At 39.0% G+C, this 22,607-nt stretch overlaps 1 protein-coding gene across 2 annotated transcripts in view; it reads left to right on the plus strand.

Annotated features, from left to right (window-relative positions):
* Positions 1-22,607, plus strand: part of PRKG1 (protein kinase cGMP-dependent 1) — a 1,182,497-nt gene that overhangs the window by 67,870 nt on the left and 1,092,020 nt on the right. Inside the window, exon 1 of one of the 2 annotated variants that reach the window (XM_057734518.1) lies at positions 9,064-9,537. The exons of the other annotated variant lie outside the window; for it this stretch is intronic. Within the exon in view, the coding sequence (XP_057590501.1) occupies positions 9,227-9,537 (311 nt within the window). The 5' untranslated portion in view covers positions 9,064-9,226. Of the gene's footprint in view, positions 1-9,063; positions 9,538-22,607 lie in introns of those variants that run through there. 2 annotated transcript variants of the gene reach the window in all.

Here is a 22,607-nt window from a genome sequence, read left to right on the forward strand (position 1 = left end):
CATGAAAGTGCTTTTATAAGGGAAGATATTATAGAGATGATTCAGAAAGACTATCAGAAGACGTGATATTTGAGAAAAGAATTGAAGAATGAATTAGTTGAGAATGGAAGGTGGTGATTGGGAAGCAATGGGATTGGGATTTTAGGGTAGTGAAAGGGGTTAGGAGAAGGATTTTCCAGGCAGAAACAGAATGACCAGTGGAAAAGTTCTAAAATGTTAAAATGAACTTGCATGGTGCCTGGAGATTTATGGGAACTAAAAGGTTAGTATAACACATGTAATTACTTATTAATCAGTTGTTCTCCTGATTGCAGTCCCATTATAATTTTCCCTTGAACATTTTCCCAACCTGAGCAATAATCCTATGACCCAGCCTAATTTTAAAGAGAGGAAATGTGATTGTGGGTTAAATGGCAGTGTTAATCCTTCCTGTAAGCATCACATTTGTCACATGTTCATGGTTTTCTGTTATGTCATTGGCTGTGGTCACAGGCTGGGTAAATTGTGGTTTTAAAGGGGAGATACTGGTGGTTGGCAGTACTGTTGGTGAGACCAGAACTGTATATTCTTGTCTCTGATACTGCTGTCTATGTAAATACGGATAAGGAAGTCCACAAATGGGGAAGGTGCTTGTAGTTTTTAATAAGTTGTCTAATTTATCTTTAAACATTAAATACCATATATACTCAGGTATTTAACACTTGAAGTATATTAGAACAGAGAAAGTCTAGTTGTTTAAATCAACTATATATATTTACTATATATTTATTTTGGAGGTTCATAATACATATGGGAAAAATGAAAAGTTCTGAGAAATAACGCAGACAGAAATCTATTTTATGGAACTTTTTTCAGTGTCTCCCAAACATTTTTGGCCATGGAACCCTTTTTTTGTTATACTTATCACCATTTTAAGGAACTAGTGTTCTTTAGTTCACATTTTGAGGAAATACTGGATTATAGTATATGCTCCGATGGGTGAGGGCTCTCAGAGATTGGGTTGCTAGCAAAGCTGTCTATTGACCACTGAGGTTAGCTTTTGTACCAGGTGTTACCATATGCTTTTTCTTGGGGATTTGTGTTTTCTTCATCAGTTATTCTAATTTCTCACTATTGGCTATTCCCTGATTCCAGAATATGAATATTATGTAAGATGTTAATAATTTGCTTCGTAGATAGTGATTAAAAGAACATATACTTAGAATATTGAAGTACAAAATTATTTTTGGAAAATATTAATGTAATGCAAATTTAAATGCTATGCATTTCAATGCATTTTAAAATACATCTTTAATGTCCTTTTTTTTTCGCCTTTGCAAAAGTTTTGTAGGGTACTCCAGTAGAACATATTAAATGAATAAAATCACACTTTGGCATATTCAAAAGTTAAATGGTCAAAATGTCATTGATCATTAGAAATGTCAAATGGTCTCACACCAATTACTTGATTTGAGGGAATCAAACAAATGTCACCATTTGAATTCTGAGAGTTCACAGTTTAGGTGTTACCTTTTAATTTCTGTGAGTTGGAGACATATTTTCTCTTTCTTGGTAATGATCTTTCATATTTTAAGGACTTTTAAAACCCTGTAATGTGAGGTAACTTGTGTGTCTGGAAAGAGAAAAAGAGAGGATGGTTTACTCTATTTCCCCACGTAGATCTTTGTCGTGTACCTACCTTCACTTTGACATAAGTGAGAGTTGATTTGGAGAGTGTGGTGGTGTGGTTTAGATTTCATATCTGTGAGGCATGTGTGAACACACGCACATGCATGCACGCACGCTTGCGCGCACACACACACTCCTTTATGTAATGTAGATCCGCAAAGTAGCAACAAAAGTTCCATATGGTTTGAGTATATGAAGAGGCATACTAGAACTAATTAGACATTTCAAAGAGATTTTATTTTGTTCTCTACAGCAAATTAAAGTGTTCTGAATTGACTTTAACAACTATTAATTATTAAGAGATAAGAGGATTTTCATGTGAACTGCATCAGGCTTCCCTGTACAGTATAAATAAAATGCCAGGTAAATGCGTAATATAACTTTCAGAACCTTATGCTGAGAAGTAGGAGACTTGGGTTTTAAATTCTGCCTTGCATGTGTCAGTTAACTTCCTTGACCTTTAACTTTCCTGAAATTTGAAATTAGGCGGTTAAATTACAGAATCTCTCTGGCACATTCCAGCTCAAAATTCTGTGATATCCATTACTAATAAAGAATAGCACCTTTTCTTTTCTTTTCTTTTCTTTTTTTTAAGAAGGTGAGGAAGGGTGGGGTATCAAACCATGACAAATGTTGTCATCAGTCCTCTAGTTCTTTGTATTTTGGGAGTGCCCATGAGAGGGGCATAAAGTAACTAAGTTAAATAAAGGGCCGAGTGTGAAAATGCTGTTACTGTAGGTGAATTTCAGTTCTGTGACTGCTGAGAGTTACTTGCTGGGTACTGATAGAGGGTCAGACCAGTGGACTCTGCAAAGTGGAAACAAGCAATTTTCGCCAAGTTCTCTATGTTCCTAACAGCAGCAGTTGCTTTTAACCTTCCACAAGTAAGTGTTTTGAAGATTACCCTGACATTTTTTTCCACTTAAAATTGGTATTTAACATAGATGCTTTTCTAAGGAAGATAGATGGTTAGAATATTGACTACACTATGTTCTATGGAAAATTTAGTTTAATTTTTCATAACAGCTCCTTAAATTAAGTCTGATCTTTGAGTAAAAACATTCTTAAATATTGCAGTGACTCAAGACAGACACTGATTCTTCTGCCAAGTACTAACAAAGTATACAAGTCCCTACTTTATTTATATATGATACTTTACATATTGCAGTTTGGGGCAACTTTATTATATAGGTGTTTGCACGTTTGTTAAGGTTAAATCTGAGCAACTAAAATTTAAAGTATTTATACCTACCAGGTTAAATGTCTGTGCTTTTCAAAATGAATTTTAAAAAATCTAGTCTGGACAAAGGAGAAATTATTGAATCTTTTCTAGAAAAATACATTGGGCAAAATGACTGATAATTTACAGTTGGTTATAAATACAGAGCAGATAGTATATGCATCTCATAAACCCCAACCTGGGACTCTATCCTTGTTCCAAGAGTAATGCTTTCATAAATATCACATACCATATGTTAGCCCTAGAATGATATCTGTTTGTTTTTACCAGCCTACTACTTCATTTGCCTATCATTAGAGATGGATTTCTGGATTTTCTTCTCATGATGATTATATAAAATCAAATATCAAGAGTTTCTTTAATTTGAAGCTAGGTGATATTTACTTGTCCATTAAGTTTCTTGAGAGTAAAGATTTCTATGTATGTCCCTACTATATCTTTTTGCCTGCAGCTTTCCACCTCCTCCAAATCTCTGACATTCTCATAGTAGTATCAAATGTCTTGCCATCTTTCTCTTGCCCAGTTCATTCAAGTTATTTACTAATAAAAATCCAATTCACTCAAACTTCTGTTTTATTGTCTTTCTTACATCTTCAGTACTTTTCCACCTTACTGATTTTAGTAAGTTCGCTAGCAAAGTTTGGTTTTTCATTTTAAATTTTGATTACAAAACAAGTGGGAGGAAAATGGCCAAGTTATATCAGCTGTTAAATGCTATTTAAAATAAAAGCTATAATAAAAAAATCATTGACTCAGAGCTATTCTCCTATAAGCCACATGCTGTCAAATAGTTTTCAAATGCGAAATTACTTTTGCTAATAATTTTGAATATTTTGTGGGAAATAGTGATGCATTGAGTTAGGAAATGATATACATTTAATATGCCAGAAAAATCACTGAAATGGAACTGAGAAAATGTAATTTATTAATCAGATGCGGGAGATATTAATGTTATGATATTGCATATGCATGCATATATTCACTGGACTTAAAATGCAGTAAAATATTTTATGAATAAAACACTTAAAATTCCATTTGACATATTTAAAATTTTTCCATTTATGAAAAAAACACAGAAAACTTAATACTTTTCTTCTCAAAAAACTTTTATTTCTTCTGGTCTTTGGATATGGTCAGTTGAGTAAAGAGTACAAAGAAGTGTTCTTCTTGGTAGATAGTGCATGGATTTCCATGCACATTAGTTTAGGCTGCGGTCCAATAATAACTTACCATCATCTTAACCAGTGGAATATAAGAATTCATTTCAGCTAATATTAACTATGACACTAATTCAGTATTAAACTCTAAGCACATTAGCAAGTATGGTACAATGCACTATTACTTTCCAAGTCTCTGCAGTAAGTTTTTCATCATTAATGTTTTATGTTTGGTTTTTTTTTTTTCCCTTTTCCATGCAGAGCTTATCATTTGCGGTAGTATGACTGCAAAACAACCCAACCACTAGAATTTTTACTTATATTCATTTAAGTATGCATTCCTGATGGCCAAATCTAGCCACGAAACACAGTAATAGGAATAATCTAATTCTATAGGAGTTAATCGAATAGCAGGAGCTTGAACTGTTTTGCTTAATCTATAGTCAATCGTCCAAATTTTTATAGATTTTTATAAGAACAATAAACCAAAAAGAGAGCCTTGAATCCATGTCTAACTTATCCAAGTGTAATTAAAATTCCATTGTCTGACTCCTCTCCCCTTACAGTCCAAAGACAATTCCTGTGGTCTGTTATTATGCATTGAAATGTGATGATTGCTTTCCTAAAACACATTCACACAAACACATGCATACGTGGGTTTGTAATGTGATTAAAATATGAGGTATTATTATTATAGATCTTCCTTGGTTTTACTTTGCTATCAGTAACTTTGAACAAAATGTGAAAACATTTATAAAATAGAGAGGTTCTGCAATCCTGAATTATATAGGGTGACCAACCATCCTGGTTTGCCCAGGACCGAGGGGTACCTCGGACTGAGTACCTAGGTACCTAGGTACCAAGTTTAAAAACTAGGACAGTTCCAAGCAGTTTTAATATTAAAGCCAGGACAATCCCAGGCAAGTGGGTACAAGTTGATGACCCTAAACCAGGATGCAATGGTACTGAAGTAAAGACATTTGGGAAAAGGAACTTTTAAAAAATCTTTTTCCTGTACTTTTCGGATTTTCCGAATTTCTCCTCTTTCCACATCCCCAACCCCAAAGTCAGGGTAGTTAATGTTAAGTAATGTCTTATTTCCCTGGATCCAGAACCAAGGCATTAGCAACCCTTGAAGTCCTGCAGAAGGCAGTGAGAGGGAGGGGGTATAGGATTGAGCTCTGCACCAAATGGTCTGGGTTTGAATCCTGCCTTTGACATTCAGTAGGTGGGTGATTCTCTGCCTCCCTTTTCTCAAACATAAATGGAAATAATAATAATGTCCAACTCATAGGTTACAGGAACAGTTGAGCTCCAGGAAGTTAGTTATTTTTATTGTGGTCTTGATTAAGATGAACAATTTAGAGCAAGCCAGAATGTTTACCAGTAATAGTAACCTTCATATCTAGATTCTTAGGGGTACTTGTTACTTCTAGTAATTGTCTGCAAGGGATGGCTTCCATCACCTATAAAGCTCAGCTATGGTTTTTTTGTTTGTTTTTGGTTTGTTTTTTTTTTTGCTGTGCAAGACATGGACACGAAGTAGCAGAAGAGAATTTCAAGCTTAGGACTCTTGCAGGAGGTGTAGCACCAGTGGAATGGGCCAGCTGGATGACAAAATTATCACAGTTCTTTTGAGGCTAATTATGTTTTTAGTGAAGGATAATAAATTCTCAAGACTTTATTTTTTTAATGGCCAGTAGTATGATAAAGCTCAATTACTGCATGTCTCATTAAGTGAGTCTGAGATTCCATTAAGGAATGTGTGATAATATTTATTCTCAGTCATGAGGGTTGCCTGCAAAATTGAAGAGCATCAATATGCCACAGGTGGGTCTGGCTACTAGTGGAACTTTGCTTCCGACAAAGGTTGTGCGTTGACTATGGAATTCTAGTGTATGAACTAAGTTCCTTCAAAATTGCATTGTTCTAAGCTTTGGCATCTAACATCAATACGTCATCCCAGATAGGCAGTGGGAGAGCTCAATATATGCAAATATATGCAGTTCCACTCCATTCCAAATTTGTGGTAGACACTCCTAACAGCAGAAATTAGACTTGTGCCTGACCTGTGATATTATAACTTAGCTAATTGTTTGCTATAAGACATATAGTAAAATCTGTTGAAACAAAAGTACAAGACCTTGACTTTTTATGTAAAATTTATTTCCAGCAGTTACCAAATATTATACAATGCAAAAGATATTTTGAGAAAATACTGGAATCACTCAAAAGGTTGAGATAGAAAACCAGGGTCCCTCAAGATTTAAACAGTCAAGAACATCATTGAAAAACTTACTTAAAATATTTATTTTGACTTTAAAAATGGAAGAGAAAAGCCTAGAGTTCTGGATTTTCCATATACAATTATAAAGTATTTAAGGGAAACTTTATTTTTTCATTATATAGGCTAATACAATACGCTGAACACCTTTTAAAGTGTATGTCAGTTGTAATAGTCATATCTTCTCAGCTGTTTACTTTCTTTGCATTTATCACAACAGATTCCTGACTCTTACTGTGGGACATCAAGGAATATATTTTGCATCGGAAGAATTCCATTTAAAACAAAAATGTAACATGGATCTATCCTATAGTGGCATGTAGATATCATAGCGTAAATAGCGAAAAATATGTACGTAACAGTGGAAGAAACTTCACTTTTGTTAAAAAAAACCAACAAAAACCTGGCTATTTTTTTTTTTTTGGTTGAAGTGCTATTTTTTATTTTAGTTTTAGTTTCTTTTTTTCTTTTTACATGTAGACAAGCTTTCTACAAATGAAGAAGAATCTTCTCTACTTTGTGTTGCTCAAAGACATTAAGTAACCCGAAGCCTCAAATGAATCTTAAAACATAACCCTGCTTAGCAGTTCTCTAATGATGTCCCTTATACATTGCTCCTGATATATTTTTAGACATAAACTCTTGGGCTCCTGGACCCTACAATAGATCTATAGGAAAAAAGTCTCATTTAGTTTTAGACATTTTCCCATGGAATTAAAGAATTCCCATAGGTTAAATAAGATAAGAATTTGGCCTTTTGCCTGGGAGAAGGAAAATGTCACAGAAGCACTTTTAGAATAGAGTCAGTTTATACAAAGCCAGAGCACTTCTGCTTGGTTTAGTTTTAATTAAAACAACAATAACTCAGAACTAGTATTTACTGCTATCAGTGTTTGTAAGTTATTCATGTTTATTTTGGGGAATCATCCACTTTATATATTACATTCTGTAGTAAATGTACCATGTTGGAAAGCAGAAAAATTAAGTGACACATCATTTGTACTCAGAGAATTAAAATCTAGGTGGAAGAATGTTTAGGACTGTGTATCCCTTTTCATTTACATCTCTAATTACAAAGAAGTACACTTTAAATCAAAAAGCTTATTAATGTGACATTGGCTAGCTGGTTCTGTTCTTTTCTTTCCTCCTTTCCTCCCCCTCCCCATTCTTTTCTTCTTACTTAGATAGAACAGGCTGTGCATTCAAAAGCAAAAGTGAGCTTTTTGTGTGTGTGTGAGAGACTGATATATGTATCCTTGGCTACGTTTAGATTCCAGTGAGTAGTTCTGGATTGCAATTCAGAATTTTAATCTATTTTGTATCTACTCTGTTTTATTTGGTGTTAAGGAATGGCCAAATAGAGCATCGAGGATTATAACATTGAGTTCTCAAGAAGAGTAATTAGAGGTCTGCTAGTAAAGATGCTAAACATTTAAATGGGTTGGTGAAGATTTAGGTTAATATGAGGAATTTAAGTATTATGGAGGATTCTAAACATGATGGGAGAATTGCCCTTGGACAGAAAGGATGCTACTTAAACTGTCATCATTTAAGGAAATATTGAGCAGGCAGGGATGGGGTAGGGGGTGGGGTGGATGGAGGTGGGGCGGTACAGTGTGTAATTTACCACAGCCCGTCTAGTTTTCCCCTTTAAGATTTACCCTCTTCTTCGACGTTTGTGTCTTACCATTCAAATGAAAGGATACACACCTAACAATTTGGTTGTCAAGAAAGTAATTTTAAAGGTACAGCTCCATTTCAGGATGAACTTTTTGGAACTCTGCGATGATTTGGACCCGCCCCGCACTCCCCGCCCCCAGTTCAGCACCTGTAAGGAGTAAGGCCGGTCCATAAACTATTCCGCTGACACTGGCTTAAGTGGGAGAGTCAGTAGCGAAGCCGAGCAGCCCCCTAGGGCCTAATCCCGTTTTGACCTTTGCCCTAAAAAGAGTTCATTAATCCGAGTTTGGAAGGAGCGGAAAGGGGAGTCATTGGCAGGAGCTGGCAGTACTTAACGGGGGAAACAAATCAGAAGCTCCCTCCGCTTTCCCCAAAGGCACCTGGATGGGAGTGGAAGCGCCTCCCCTGCACGGACACGCTCTCCTCTCCTGAGAGGCAAGTTTGTTTTCAAGGGTTCGCCACCTGTGAGAGGCGCTCCCCGTGAGAAAGGCGGCGCGGAAGACGCGAGAGCGCCACAGGCTGGGGAGCCTTTCCTGGCGAGGCTGGCGGTCCAGACACCTCCGGAACTCAGAGCGCTCAGGATGCGGAGCCCGCTCTGCCCTCGCCCGTCGCCAGGATTATAGCCCCACATCCTCCAGCCTGGCAGGCTCCGGAGCCGGCTGACGCCTCCCCAGTTTGCGCGGGGTCCTCCCGGTCCTCTCCCGCCCGCCTCCCCGCCCCCAAAGTAGTTCTCCCTTCTCACTCCGCCCGCGCATCCCCCGGCGCGCCCAGAGGTTTATCAGGCTCCCCACACGCTCCGCCGGCTTCCTCCAGCGACCGGCGCGACTGACCCGGGCGGACCCGCCGCGGCCTCGGAGCCCCCTTCCGAGTCCCTGCTCCCGCTCCCCGGCCGCCGCGCTCCCGGCTCTTCTCCCCGGCGCCGCGGCGCCCACCGCGGTTCAGGCTGAATCCCGGTTCGACCTGCCGTGTGGCTCAGCCTCGCAGCCAGCCCGGAGAAGTGGAATCTGCGCTGAAACTCTCGGTGGCTGGAGCCGGCGGACTGGGCATGCTCAGAAGCCAGGGCTGGCTTTGGGCTCAAGTAGGAAGCTCTCGCGCTCGGGAGGCAGCAGCGACTTTGGGGAAAGTTGATCGGAGAGGGGAGGAAGCCCCAAGACGCGGAGCCGCGGCAGGAAGGAGCCCCCGGCAGCCCGGAGGAGCATGGGTACCCTGCGGGATTTACAGTACGCGCTCCAGGAGAAGATCGAGGAGCTGAGGCAGCGGGATGCTCTCATCGACGAGCTAGAGCTGGAGTTGGATCAGAAGGACGAACTGATCCAGAAGCTGCAGAACGAGCTGGACAAGTACCGCTCGGTGATCCGGCCGGCCACCCAGCAGGCGCAGAAGCAGAGCGCGAGCACCTTGCAAGGCGAGCCGCGCACGAAGCGGCAGGCGATCTCCGCTGAGCCCACCGCCTTCGACATCCAGGATCTCAGCCATGTGACCCTGCCCTTCTACCCCAAGAGTCCACAGTAAGCAGGGGTTACGCTCCGGGTCCGTGTGGCGCCCTGTTGGTGGGGAGCTGCGGGTCTCTGTATTGTCTGTCGGCCCCCGCCCCTCCCGCCTGCCGTGTCTGTCCTCATCCTCAGAAATGTTTCATTTTAACGGGCACTTCTTGCGGGGCTGTGCACGTTTCTCAGAGCCAGACTCACTGCACCTACGTTGCCTTCGTGTCTTTGTCAGATGTCAAGCTATTTAAGAAAAATACATATACATTCATATAGGCCACCTGTACCTAGAGTTTGAATGCTCCCCAGGTGTGTGTCCAGCTGTGTATTGTGAGTGTGAGAAGAGGAATAGAAAGCCCCGTCTCCCAAATGCCCTGGCAAACGTGCCCAACCGGAAAATCCTAACTGCAGGCTCATACGGTTTGAAATGAAATGCGTCTGCTATCACCCTTACTTTCTATGCTTTTGTGGCTTTCCCGGATCATGCCGGCGATTCTCGCTGGTACCCTTCAAAGCTGATGTTCTGGCATCATCAAAGTGTCAAAAATAAGTAAATACACGTATAAAAGGGAAGATTTTTTTGATTTCCAGAATTGGATGACATTTACAATCCACAGATGGAAGTCTAGTCTGTTGATTTTTTTAAAAAATATTTTTTCCATAACATGAGGGAGAAACATTGCTTATTTTGCTTAAGGAATTTATATAATGTAGCTAATGGGGGGTACCTCTGTCTCGCAAGAGGGTTGCATGTTTCCAGGGTCAGGTACAGAGAAGTACACTCACCTTTGTTGACAACGTGGAGACATTGTTTGTCTTACTCCTGGTTTCTGATGCAACCACTCTGGCATTGTTCTAGCATTTTAGACAACTGTGTAGTTCTGATGTCAGTGGGCTTCACAACTTGGGTGGGAAAATTGAATGAAACTTGTTCTACACCACTCAACTCAGAGTTCTTGTGGAAAGTAAAGTGGAAGGAACATGAAGTTAATATAGAATGAGCACCCAGATGGATGGTATTTTAAGTTAATAGATAAAACATATTTGAGAAAATGAAGGGTTTGTTACTCTATTCCTGACTACATCAGATTGGCTGGATGACACATGTTACATAATAATACAAGGTCCCTTGGAATCCTTCACTTCATAAACACAAGGGTTTAATATAAGGGGAAGGAGTATTTGAATGTCTCCATTTGTATTTATTGGATGGGAGGCAGGGAGTATGTACTAATTATACTTTCAAAAACTTAGGCTTGTACCTATCCTTGTTGGTTGTGGTAGAGCGTTTGCTATTCCTCATGCAGGTTTAGCTTAAGGAGGAGTTTGTATTCTGTGAGTGTGAGGAAGAGACAATAAGGATAAACATTTTTGAGATTCTAACCTCACCAAGTTGCCCTAGTAGTTCAGTAGATTTAGATTTGCTTTAGAAACCTGAATGATCTGAATCCACTTCAGCTTTCTTCCGTAAGTTAATTTGCAGTCCTGACATGCTTGCCTGTTTTAGCTAACGAGGTACATGGCCATCTCTCCAGGGCCAAGTTTTGCATAATGAAAAAAATAACTCACAGACAGCTCTCTGCATCTTTCAGCATTCCATAGGATCTCATTTTAGTATCTGCAGGACTTTGGAGTAACTCAGAGCAAACTCTGCCTTTATAAAAAGACCATTTTAATAGGTTTTATTTGAAGCACGATCAAGCCAGCTGATAACTCCAGTGAATCATTCTATCAGACAAAATCTAAAGGGATCTAGGCAGTAGGGACTAGCTGTATAATGTGATAAATTTTAGAAATCTCATAGTGCTTGACATATAGAACAACTAGATTTTTTTTAAAAGTCCATGGTGGAAAATAAAATTAGTGTGGCAAATAATTCACAGCATCCTGTTATAATAAACATTTTATCTATTGAACCATACAGTGCATTCTGATATTTATTTAATAACTTGGGCTTTAAAGAAGTCAGCTGTTAAGGTATCACCATGATGGTTTTGGTGATTCTGAAGGATTATATTGAAGAAAACGATAGAATGAATGTCTTCCAAGCTTAAATAATTTTGGAAAAACATCTGTTCTTTTTTCACACTTACATAAAGAAAACTAGAATAAAATTGGCTTGAGTGGTAGAGTGTACCTTTGGTAAGAGAAAGAGAAGTATATTGTATGCAAAATGATTATACTTATATCATTTGAATGTGCAAGGTAGTTCCACAAAAGAACTAGGAAAACTTGCCAAAGTGAAAGAGACTTGTTTGAATTTATTTCACTTTAAATAATTTGATTATACCAACTTTCTGGCGACAAGTGTTTATATCCTTATATTTTATTTTTAGTGCAAGTTAAATTCGGTCATCTTCTTAAACTTACAGATTACTGGGAGTTTGAGTTAAAATGAAACCAGCTAAGTGGCCCAAAATTGGTTTCAAATTCACAGTCATGTAGTTTCCTATTCTTTCTGTTGTATTAGGTAACTGCCTAGAGAATGTCCTAGTCAATTATTTGATGTTTCGGAAATTTTTTTTTTTTTTTTTTTTTTTGCTTACTGAGATTGCCTTCTGAGGATTAGAATCTTTAAAAACTTATGTTTTTTAGTGTTTTGATCATTTGAAAAACAGTGTAAGATATAAATAACTTAAGAACTCAAATCATCTTAACATTTTTGGTTTGGAATTGTCCCTGTAAGCTGAGAGTTGGAGGGAAGGCTGTGTCAGATTCCAGCACAGAGCTGGGGCACTACTGCTGCACCTGTGAGGCAGGGAGAGTGTTTTTATTTCTCTTTCACATCTGTATAGAAATAACCCTTAGGCCCTTTTCCTGTTGTTATGTGAAGAGCAAAGAACTGATTAGCAAATTGGAATCTATATTCTACTGCTGCTAAATAACTACTTGAGAAGGTAAAACTGTTAGGCTATATGTTATGAATTAAGCAAATAAACCCTTAAAAATGAAAGCTATATAAAAATATTGATTTTATGAGATCAGATAGCCTGCTGATTATATTTGTAGAGTAGTTCTTACGAATTTTTAAAGTAATTTTATTTCATGCTATTTTATTCCTGAAAATTGACACTATAATAGGTTAGAACATTCAGTCGCTGGTATGTTGATCTAAACCCTTTACCTATTGTAAATATTCTCAAATCCTTTCCATTTTGCTGTCATAGGGCTCTGTGTTATTTCAGTTGGGCTATAAATTATAGACTTGAGTTCCTATTGAAAGTTGTTAGTGTCTCTGTATTTTTGTTAAGCTGTTGTTTTTCACCCTTGAGATAACTGAATTTCAAAGAATTATGACATATTTTGTTTTGTAATGTTACATTTTTTGATTGTGAAGTACTTTGGAAAGCTGAGGGTAGAAAGAAGTATATTTTCTTATTTTTAGGGAAGCATTAATTTTAACAAGATCTTATCTGATTTTTTTTTAAACCTCGACATTAGTACATTTCAAGAGAAACAGAATCTTCCTAAAGGCTGTCTGTTAAGTTCTGTAGGAAGTTGGGAGAATTCTAGGATTTTAGTGTAATCATAGAGGGCATAATATTGAAACATAATTTTTTCAAAGGTAGCAATTAAATTTCAAATATGCCCTATAGCTCACTTCAGTACTTTTATGGGACGCGCCTTGTGCAAGTTAGTGTCACACATTAGCGATGAGAATCGTGTAAGTCCCATCATGGAGTTAACAGGGGTTAACAATACTGCGCAAGTAAATATTCTTCGAGTAGAGTAAGGTAAGTCACAGAGGAGATACCTAAGAAGGTTGGCAAAATAGAATGGAGCCCATTTAATTTTATGGTATCGGAGACTCTTGTGGAATTAGAGGTATTTAAATATTTGATAGATGGCCGTGATTTAGGTGAGTGGTGATGGGATGAGAAGGGTGGGGTTAGGGTGAGGAGGGAAGGGAAAAGACAGCAAAAGAAAGCAGAGGGCACATCTGGGGAATGACAGCAGCTAGCGGCTGTAGCCGAATACAGTAGGGGGAAGTGAAAGAAGCAAGTTTAGGCCAGAGAGAATCAGGATGAGTAGTGAGAGGGCATTTCTGTTTGTTATCAGAATAATCGAGGTGCGTGTGTGTGTGCGCGCTTGTGCACTTTACGCTGAGGACTAATTGTTACCTGTTAGTAAAGCTCTGAATCTCAGAATGTCACTCCAGTCCCCCTTCTCCTACCAACACAGACCTGATGAGAGCTACAACTCTCCCAGCTAGGTAGGAATATTTAACCAAGCAGCAGATGATGAAAACTCTTAAAGAAACTGAGTTCCTCTTAGAGAAAGCAAGTTCCTCTTTCCACTTGCTTCTAAGTGTTCCCACTGGAAACAGTCTAATTTGATGCCACAGACTAGCATGGCGGACTCCTCACACACGCAGGCAGAGGGGACCTAGGCGAGCATTGAACCCGAAGCTGGTTTTTGAAATTCATCTTTCTTGTTCTTATGGAGGAGTTCAGTTCCCACTTAACATTATTCTAATAGACTGTCCAGTTTAACTTTGATCGTTAATTTGACATTAGTCTATGCAGTAAAATTGAAGTTGTGGCAGCCTATATAAAAACAAGACCAGGCTGCTAAAACCTTATTAGGGTGTTTTGAAGCACAGTTCTGTACCCCTAAAATGGGGCTTATAATGGAGATACTGACAAGCCCTTCGATAGAGGAGCTCTAGAGACTATAAATGACCAGCTTCCTTGCTCTGCTAAGCCACATTTCCAAGCTCCTGCTACTTGTTATTTCACTGAGGAGTTGGCTTTGGATTCCTAATGGGAAAGGGTAGAAGAAGGCAGAGGATGTTTCTGTTGTTGCTCTTTGCAGGTTATAAGGCATATGGACACATTTTTTTTTTTCCTGTCTGCCTAGCAATGGAGGGTCTCCATAGTATCCTAGCAACCAGATTTGAACACCAGGCTGCTGCTCTTTCTCCCATCTCTACCATAGGTGCTGCTGCCCATCCCAGAGGACTGGGCCCGATGCTAGCACTCAGACCCTCTGACTTGAACATTCCATGCTCTGAGAACACAAGACAACATGATAAATAAGCACATGCTGAAAGCAGCATTTACCAGTATGCGCAACAGCTTATTATGCAATCACATCTGTGGCATCTTGAATCCTGATCTGAATTGGTGAGCTGGTGCTGTTTGCCACCCTGTCCCTGACAGCCCTTTTCTACTTCCTCACACCCAGCCTTCTGACACCGGTTCCCCTTTCCTCTCACCGTCTTCTCTAATGACTGCATTCCTTGGCATCTCCTTCAAATGTATTTTCTGGGAGGTTAAATATGTACAGCCTGTTTGAACTCTTGAGCATATTTTGTTTGTGAGAGCAGAGGGATGTTCTCCCTCCAACACTGTCATGTAAATATAAACAAGAGCATAAAATCTGTAGCTGCACAAAACAGATGTTGTACGAAAGGTGGGACTAATAGTATACTCTCGAAAGCATCTTGTTTCTGAATGGATTTTATAATCATAGTTATTAATAGGAGGAAAGCAGGAGAGAGTGGGAAGAAGAGATGTGTGTCAGGGGGACAGGAAAGGGCAAAGCAAGATGATTATTGTGGAAGCTCTGCTGTATTTGCAGGACGTTGGAAAGGAGCGATGGGCTTTGTGGGCAAGTGAACAGGCAATGACACTGGAGGAGAATTTGAAAGTAAAATGTACTTTGTGACACCCAAATTGGAGTATACCAAAGGCTGGCCTCCTCCAGGAGTGGGAGCCATACTGGGATTTTGGCAGGAAATCATTAAGATGTTTCCCTTTCGACCAATGCTTGTTTTGAATGCCTTGTGTTGTCTCTGAAACATTCCTTAGTCTGATACCAGGGAGGGCTTGGTGGTCTTCGTGCAGTCCACCCTGCAGAAAAAGGAATGGGGGCAGCAAGTCAGTGTATCACTATTTCTGAAAAAACAGGTCAGAATGGCTAACATTTATTGAGCACTTACTCTGTGCCAGGCACTGCTCCCTGTGCTTTACGTAGATGGTCTTTCTAAGCAAACAGCCTTTTGAGGAAGAATCCAGGTTATCATCCCATTTCATGACAGTAAGGGAAAGGATGCTAAAACTCAGAGAAACTAACTTGCACAAAGTCACACACTTTGTAAAAGGCTGAATCTGAATTTGAATTCGAGAGCCATTCTCCCTAGCTACTAGGTTCTTCTGCTTCCCAAAGGGGTGTGAGGATAGGTAGTTGCCTGAAATCGTGACAAATACCATATAGGCTGTTCTCAGACGAGTGTCTGTTCACTAGTTAAATACGAAACAAAAGAACTTTTGGGAAAAGTGGAAAAAATAAGATAGGACTGTGGTTCCCAAACTTTGCTGCGCATTAGAATCATCTGGGGAGCTTTAAAAAAACCCAAACCAATTAAAATCAGAATGTGTGGGGGTGGAAGCCAGCCATCAGTATTTTTTAAAGATTCCTCAGTAATTGCAATGAACAGCACAATTTAGGAAACACTCTGATAAGAAGACAACAGAGTGTATGTGTGTGTGTGTGAGAAAGAGGGAGATAAGCTTTCCACCTGAGTTGAATATTCCTATTGGCTAAAACCTGCAAGTACTAGAGACTTGCAAAAGCGGATTTTTTTGTTTTTGCAAAATTATAGGTGTATACTATTTAGTTAACACCTTATTGTTTATTCTCCCAAATAAGTAATCATTACCTTACCTAGTCCATCGGTTCTCAACCTTAGGCTGCGTATTAGAATCACCTAGGGAATCTTAAAAAAATTTCTTTCCTGGAGATGCCACCTCCAGAGGTTCTGATTTAATTGCTCTCTGAGGTGGTGGTATATTATTTGAGCTCCCAAGTTGGTTCTGATATGCAGCCAGGATTGAGAACCTCTTTGGCAGCCTGTTCCATGTCAGGTGTTACAGGTTCCTTGAATTCCCATGCTTTGGGAAAGCACTTTCCTTGGTTCCTTTTTTACCAACCCCAATCCCCTGCTTGCAGTGGAGCCAGGCAGCTCCAGCTCCCCAATTTCCATAGCAGCCATCCCTGTCAGTTTCACTGTGATCTCTGGGGTTACCCTCAAGGACCTGGGGGACAAAAAGTGTCAGCAGCTCCCTTCAGTGGGTAAGTATGCTTCCTCTTCCCTGCCAGCCAGGAGTCCTGGCCGTGGTTCAGATATGACACATCAGGATCAGCCATCAGCCCAAGTTTGTTTTCCACTGTCACTGAGGGGAGCTGCCGCATTAGCCAATAAGACGGTTTCCTGGTGTCCCAGATGCTTTTATGAGATGTTCGGTGTATAAAGGCGAAACAATGACGAGCCCCCCTTGGAAGAGCAGTACCGGGCTTGTGGCGCTTCTCCTTCTGGTATGTGATGTCTCTGTAGCCAGCTAGTGTTTTTTTCTCCTACAGATATTTTACCCTTTTAAGGCAAACAGCCTGAGCTCAGGCTGAAGAGTACTTTCCAAGGAGGCTTCAGAGAAAACAGAGCGAGCACATCAAGCTCTCGGCCCCCTTTCCAGACGGTTTGGTCTAAGTGAACAGATCTAGGCACTGCTGGCAGATGAGAGGTCTCACGTGACACCTGCAGTAAGAGAATATCGGTGGGTCCCTCAGGAAAGCTGCGGAGGGAGCTGGGAATTCCTATGCCCCGTGGTCCCAACCTCACTGCTGCCCCTATTGCCAGCATTTTTTGGTCTCTTTCATGCCCTTTTTTCCCTTATGTTGTCCTCGAGGTGTTCCTAACTGTCTCTGATAGGAGCCTATTTACATTTGTAACTTAATCATTATCTTCTCAGGTGAGGATCAGCCAATATAGCGCTTTATATAAGTGATGAAAATAGCTAATATAATTGCAAAGGCTTTTTGGTAAAAATAATCTCTTTAGAATGGGAGTCAGCGAGAAGCTTTCTTGTTTCTCTCCACCTCCTTCTAAAATATGAAAGTGTATTCAGCTGACAGAGAGCGTGTGAAAGCAGAGTAGATGTCATAAGACTGCCCAGAGAACTGGGCACATTAATTACACAGGGAAGTTAATCATAAGGAAAGTAAACACTTTCATTATGAATCCAGTTTCATGTCATGCATTTGATTATTGGACCTAAATGGGTAGGACAAGAGGAATTAGCAACAAAAAGAAACACGAACAAATGCATGTGTTCACTTATATGGCTTAGCGGTTAGAATCAGAATGATGGGTAAGAGTTGGCGGTAGGACCCTAGGAAAGTATCTGTGTCTTAGAGTTCTTATAATCCAAGATGTGAAAGGATGGGGGAAAGGTATAGAAAAGGAATCAGTGACAATTTAGTGTCAATATATGCTACTTCCACCTGCCTCAAAAATTTTTTTTAAAAAGTGTTATTTACCTTTACCTATCTAAAGGTCATAAGTGCTAACTAAACTTCACCAGAATTCCATTATGACAGATGCTATTTCATTGCCTTCCGTATAGAGGTGGTGTGACTTAGGGCCTGCAAAAGCGCAAGTGAATAGCTTAAATTATTAATATGTGTCAAAAAGCAGATCTCCTAGTGCTATTGACCTTCTAATGCTCAGTTATATTTTCTCACTTCTAGACCATACCTGCTCTTTACGAGTAGCACTGTAGTTCTTTGAACATGAAATAATTATAGTATCAGCTAGCTGGTTTCATTTGGTTAATTGTATTCCATGTCAGTGACGACAAATACACTTTAGTTAAGCAAAATACTTTTGTTATTTTCTGAAACAGTTGTATTATGGTACTATCAAGCTTTCACCAGATCTGGGCCCAAGGAATAATGAGATAATGTGAGGGAAAAACATCTCCTTTCTGGATGTACTGTATGTCATCTTAATGGTCTAACTCTATCAGTAAATGATGGTGTTGACAGTGCTTGTAAGTCTGGACTGGGAGGAAGGAAAAAGGGGTTGTCATGACAAGCAAGAAAGATGGGAATTCTAAATTTTGCTCCTCTGGAGTGATTGTTACTGATGGACTGCAAGGTGGGTTGGCCGTTCTCTCTGGCGTCTGCAGGTGGTTGGAGAACATACTGTAGAAGCCAGCATAGCTCCACACTTACATCTTCATATGATGCACTTTGCCTAAATCATTGGTCACCGACTAACACATTTTACATTATCGGGAGGCAGAAGAGATGGCCTCATATTCGACTTGTGCTGGTTTGACAGGGTGTCACCACACCCTTTACAAAGGAATATTAGACATCTGAAAGTGACAGGTACTGTTTTGCTAAGCCTGTGGTGGCAAATCATTATGCCAGTGGGAGGAGAGAAAAAAGAAAAGATGCAGTGGAATAAACTCTCGTGTCCGCTGCCTGCGCTGTGGAGCGTGGAACTCTGTGTGAGTCACGGTCTTTGCTCCTTGTAATTGCTGCGCTCTTATTTAGGCACTGTCCAAGGAGACCGAAGCCTAGGAAAGGAAGCCCGCAGACACTCGGAGAAGGAAGAGTCGTTTTTTGGTTGGAAGATCCATTCAGTGAATCCCTCTTTATTTTGAGTAAATGGATTTTACTTCATAGAACTTTTTCAGGTCTGAATTTTTAAAGGAAAATCTTTTTTTTTTTTGCCCTCATAGCATTTGGTACAGTGCAAAATGAAAGAACTGCTTAGTTTTTAGTCATTCACTTAATACTTAACTTTATAAAAAATGTAATACTCAGCTCCGTTATCCATTGGAATGAACAATGTTTCTTGTTGTAGATCTGAAAGGCTTTAGAATGTTGTGAAAGAAACTCTGCTGTGACTTTTTTTTTATAGTGGTAGCCTTCATCAGGGAATAGTCATTTTTCTTCAAAATCTAACCAGACTTTTTGTTGTTCTTCATAAAAGAAAAAATGACATGAAAAATTGTAATCTGCCTGACTCTGCCTTCCAGATGTTTTAGTATTACTTAGTATGGAGACCTATACTGTCTTATTGAAAAAAAAAAAAAAAAAAAAGCGAGAACTAAGTGATTTCTTGTTCATGTAGCACTGAATGGCATAAAACTAAATGGTTATTATTTTGAAATAGTCCTCATGGAAAGGAATGGCAAATGAATACAATAAGGAGACCACTGTGAATGAAGCATCTTTTATTAACTTCTTGCCACCTCTTTGCATACTTCATGAATTCATCTCGCCTTTGCCTTTTTGATGCTTGCTTAAGGCATTAAGATGTTCCTTGCCCCCTCTTTGAATTTTGATGGGAAATACCAAGCCTATAATAAAAAAGGTAAAAAGAGGTTTTTTGTTTTTGATAGGCAACCACTAGAAGAGTATAGTCTATGGCATTTGAAATAATAATAAGTACAGAAAAAAATTCCAGAAGTAGAGAAGTTGGATACTTAGAAGCATTATATATGTGTGTTTGTTTACGTGTTTATGGATAATTATAAGAAATTATTTCAGAGTATTCTGGTATTTAAAGAGAGTCCTATTTTTCTGTTAAAATCCTATTTTTCCATTATATTTTCCTTTGATGGAAAATACGATACTCCTTTTGATGGAATATTATATATTCCATCTATAATATACTAATTATTTGAGTATTGATTATTTTAAGCAATCCAGAGTACCCTCAGAAATGAAGAGGCCAAAAGAACTGATATTGAAATACTTTGGTGAAGATCCCACCGCAGAATGTGCAGAGAGGTGGATAAAGGGAAACGCATCACCAGAACCTTCACCCTAAAGTATGAAACAAAACACTGCTCATCACAGAGGAGGCTGCCTTTCTCAGGTGACCCTTCTGTGACTTGTCTTATCTTTTGGTACCACCACTGAAGTCCTGTGCCTGTGAATCATTTATCATCAGAGAGCAGTGCTCTGTCTTCTGGATTCCTAAGGGTTACTGTCAGTGTGATAGATGGACACGAACTCAAGTATACATGTACTTGTCTTGGCAAGGGTGACATTCTCTGCTAGATGAACTTAGAGGTTATGAAATAACATCTAGGTGAATCCGGGCTCGTAAGTTCTTAAATCATCTGTGGCAGATTTTCCCCCTTCCTTCTTGACTCCCATCACTCTATTTCAAAAGTTCTTTTTGTAGTTCAGTCTGTTGCTTCATCATGATTAAAGGGGAAACTTTTCGTGCTCAAACTAGGCTCACTTATTTTTTCTTTACCTTTTTTCTTTTTTTTTCCAGACGTAGAAAACAATTTCTCTCATCTTTACTGAAATCCTTTATAAAGTGAAGGTAATAACGGTTTTCAGCATTGTCTTTACTGGTCAATTAGTGATGCTGCTGCTACTGCTGCAAATTATTACTAAAAATATTTGTCTTACTATGTAAGCTTTCTCAATTCTCACAGTAATCTGATAAAGTAGGTATTATTCATCCCATTTCTTCAGATGGAGAAAGGGAGGCACAGAAAAGTTAAACAACTTGCTCAAAATAAAATAGGCTGAAGCAGGCAAAAGCAGGTGTGTATTACCCCAGAGCCCATGCGTGTTCTCTCTGTGCTGTGCTGCTTAGCTGATGGTCCCAACAACTCTTTTTTTTTTTTAGTATAATCCTATTTCCATTCTCTTTTATGGGTGTGTTTCTTTTATGTAGTTTTTCAGTAATTTTTCATAAAGCCCACATTTTTTCATGCACCATATCGCTACACCTGTGACAGCCACGAGTACATTCTCTTTAGAGACTAGCAAACCTTAGTATCATGGAAGTTCTTCTTACAAGAATGTTGTATTTCTGCTGTATTCAGATTGTATCTAATACAGTTGCTTATACCTAAAGTATTTTTTGCTGTATTATACATAGAAAGCTTTCTCTGTTTTATACTTTATTTTGTTGTTGTTTGTTTTTGGTTAAAAAATTTTAGTGATCTGTGCCACTAAATTTAAATTTAAATTCCCATTTTAAAGAAAAATTTTCTCAATTTACCAGTACTTTATTTTCTTATTTATTTTCCCCCAAGTATTAGCATCTTAATTTAATTGAATATTATTAGAAAGTTTATCAAATACCCTCTGATTCTTTATTTCTGGTAACACAGTCTATGGATTGGTTTTCAGTTGTTCATTTATTTGTTCAATCTTTACCAAACACTTATTTAGTAATTACTCTAGTGTACCCCTCTACTAGATGCATCTCTTTCTCACCTCCAAATTATTTAATGCCAGAAAATCTGTGGTTTTAGAATATATGCTAAAAAAGACACTTCCTTTTCAGGAGTTCTTCCAACGTGCATTGAGCCCAGCATCCTTGGGCTGGAGGTAGGTTTCCAATTCTCAGTGTCTGACTTTATGGTGTGGTGTACTTTTCCTTCTAGATGTCCAACCGAGTTTGAATTTCTATAGGTTGGTCATTGTTTGATGAACATCTCCTTCTCCTAGAAGATGGTAAATTCCATGAAAACAAAGCCAGTGTCTCTTTTGCTCCATGTTGTATCCTTGGAACCCAGAACAGGGCTGGCACACAGTAGATGCTTAATAACTCTTTGACAGAGGAAGGACAAAATGAAGCCTCTCAATATTCCTAGCCCTCAGATACTTCATCTTTTAAATTTCAAAATTTGAAAATGGGAAACTTATGTGACTGGGCTCAATAGAGCTTGGAGGCATGTTTGGCTTGGCCAGAAGAGTTTCACAAACTTTGAGCTTGAATGCCTGGTCATGCCTTTGTGGGAGGCCCTGTGCTCCTTAGGTTCATCCCTGCTACTCCATACTGTCTTTATCTAGCTCACCGTGCCTCTTGTTTGTATTCTCTCCTGGCCTCAGAAGGCATTTCAGGTTTTCACTTGAAAAACTGGGATTGCATAGTCTTGAACATTCCCTTCTAGTAGGAATAATCTGTGATTCTAAATTTTCTTTCCAAGGAAGCGTATTTGTCCTCCAACTCAAATAAATGTCTCATCTTAAGCTCTGTGACATAAGACCTCATAAATTGGTTAATGTTAAAGAGTAACTGGGTTGACTGAGAAATATTTGCCAGGAATTAATGGAAATAGCTTACAGATAATCTGTCAAAATTTTAAATCCTTTTGTGGACACAGCCAGAACTCTCGCTAACAAAGTCCTGTCAAGTTTAAAATAATAGCTTGCTGATTTTAATTATCCAAATAGTCACATATATTTTAATATTTAATGATGGTAGGGACCATCAAACTCATGATAAAATATAAATTCATTAGCTGTTTACCTCAACATTAACC

Source organism: Hippopotamus amphibius, chromosome 5, assembly GCF_030028045.1.
Source record: "Hippopotamus amphibius kiboko isolate mHipAmp2 chromosome 5, mHipAmp2.hap2, whole genome shotgun sequence".
NCBI classification, from domain to species: Eukaryota; Metazoa; Chordata; class Mammalia; order Artiodactyla; family Hippopotamidae; genus Hippopotamus; species Hippopotamus amphibius.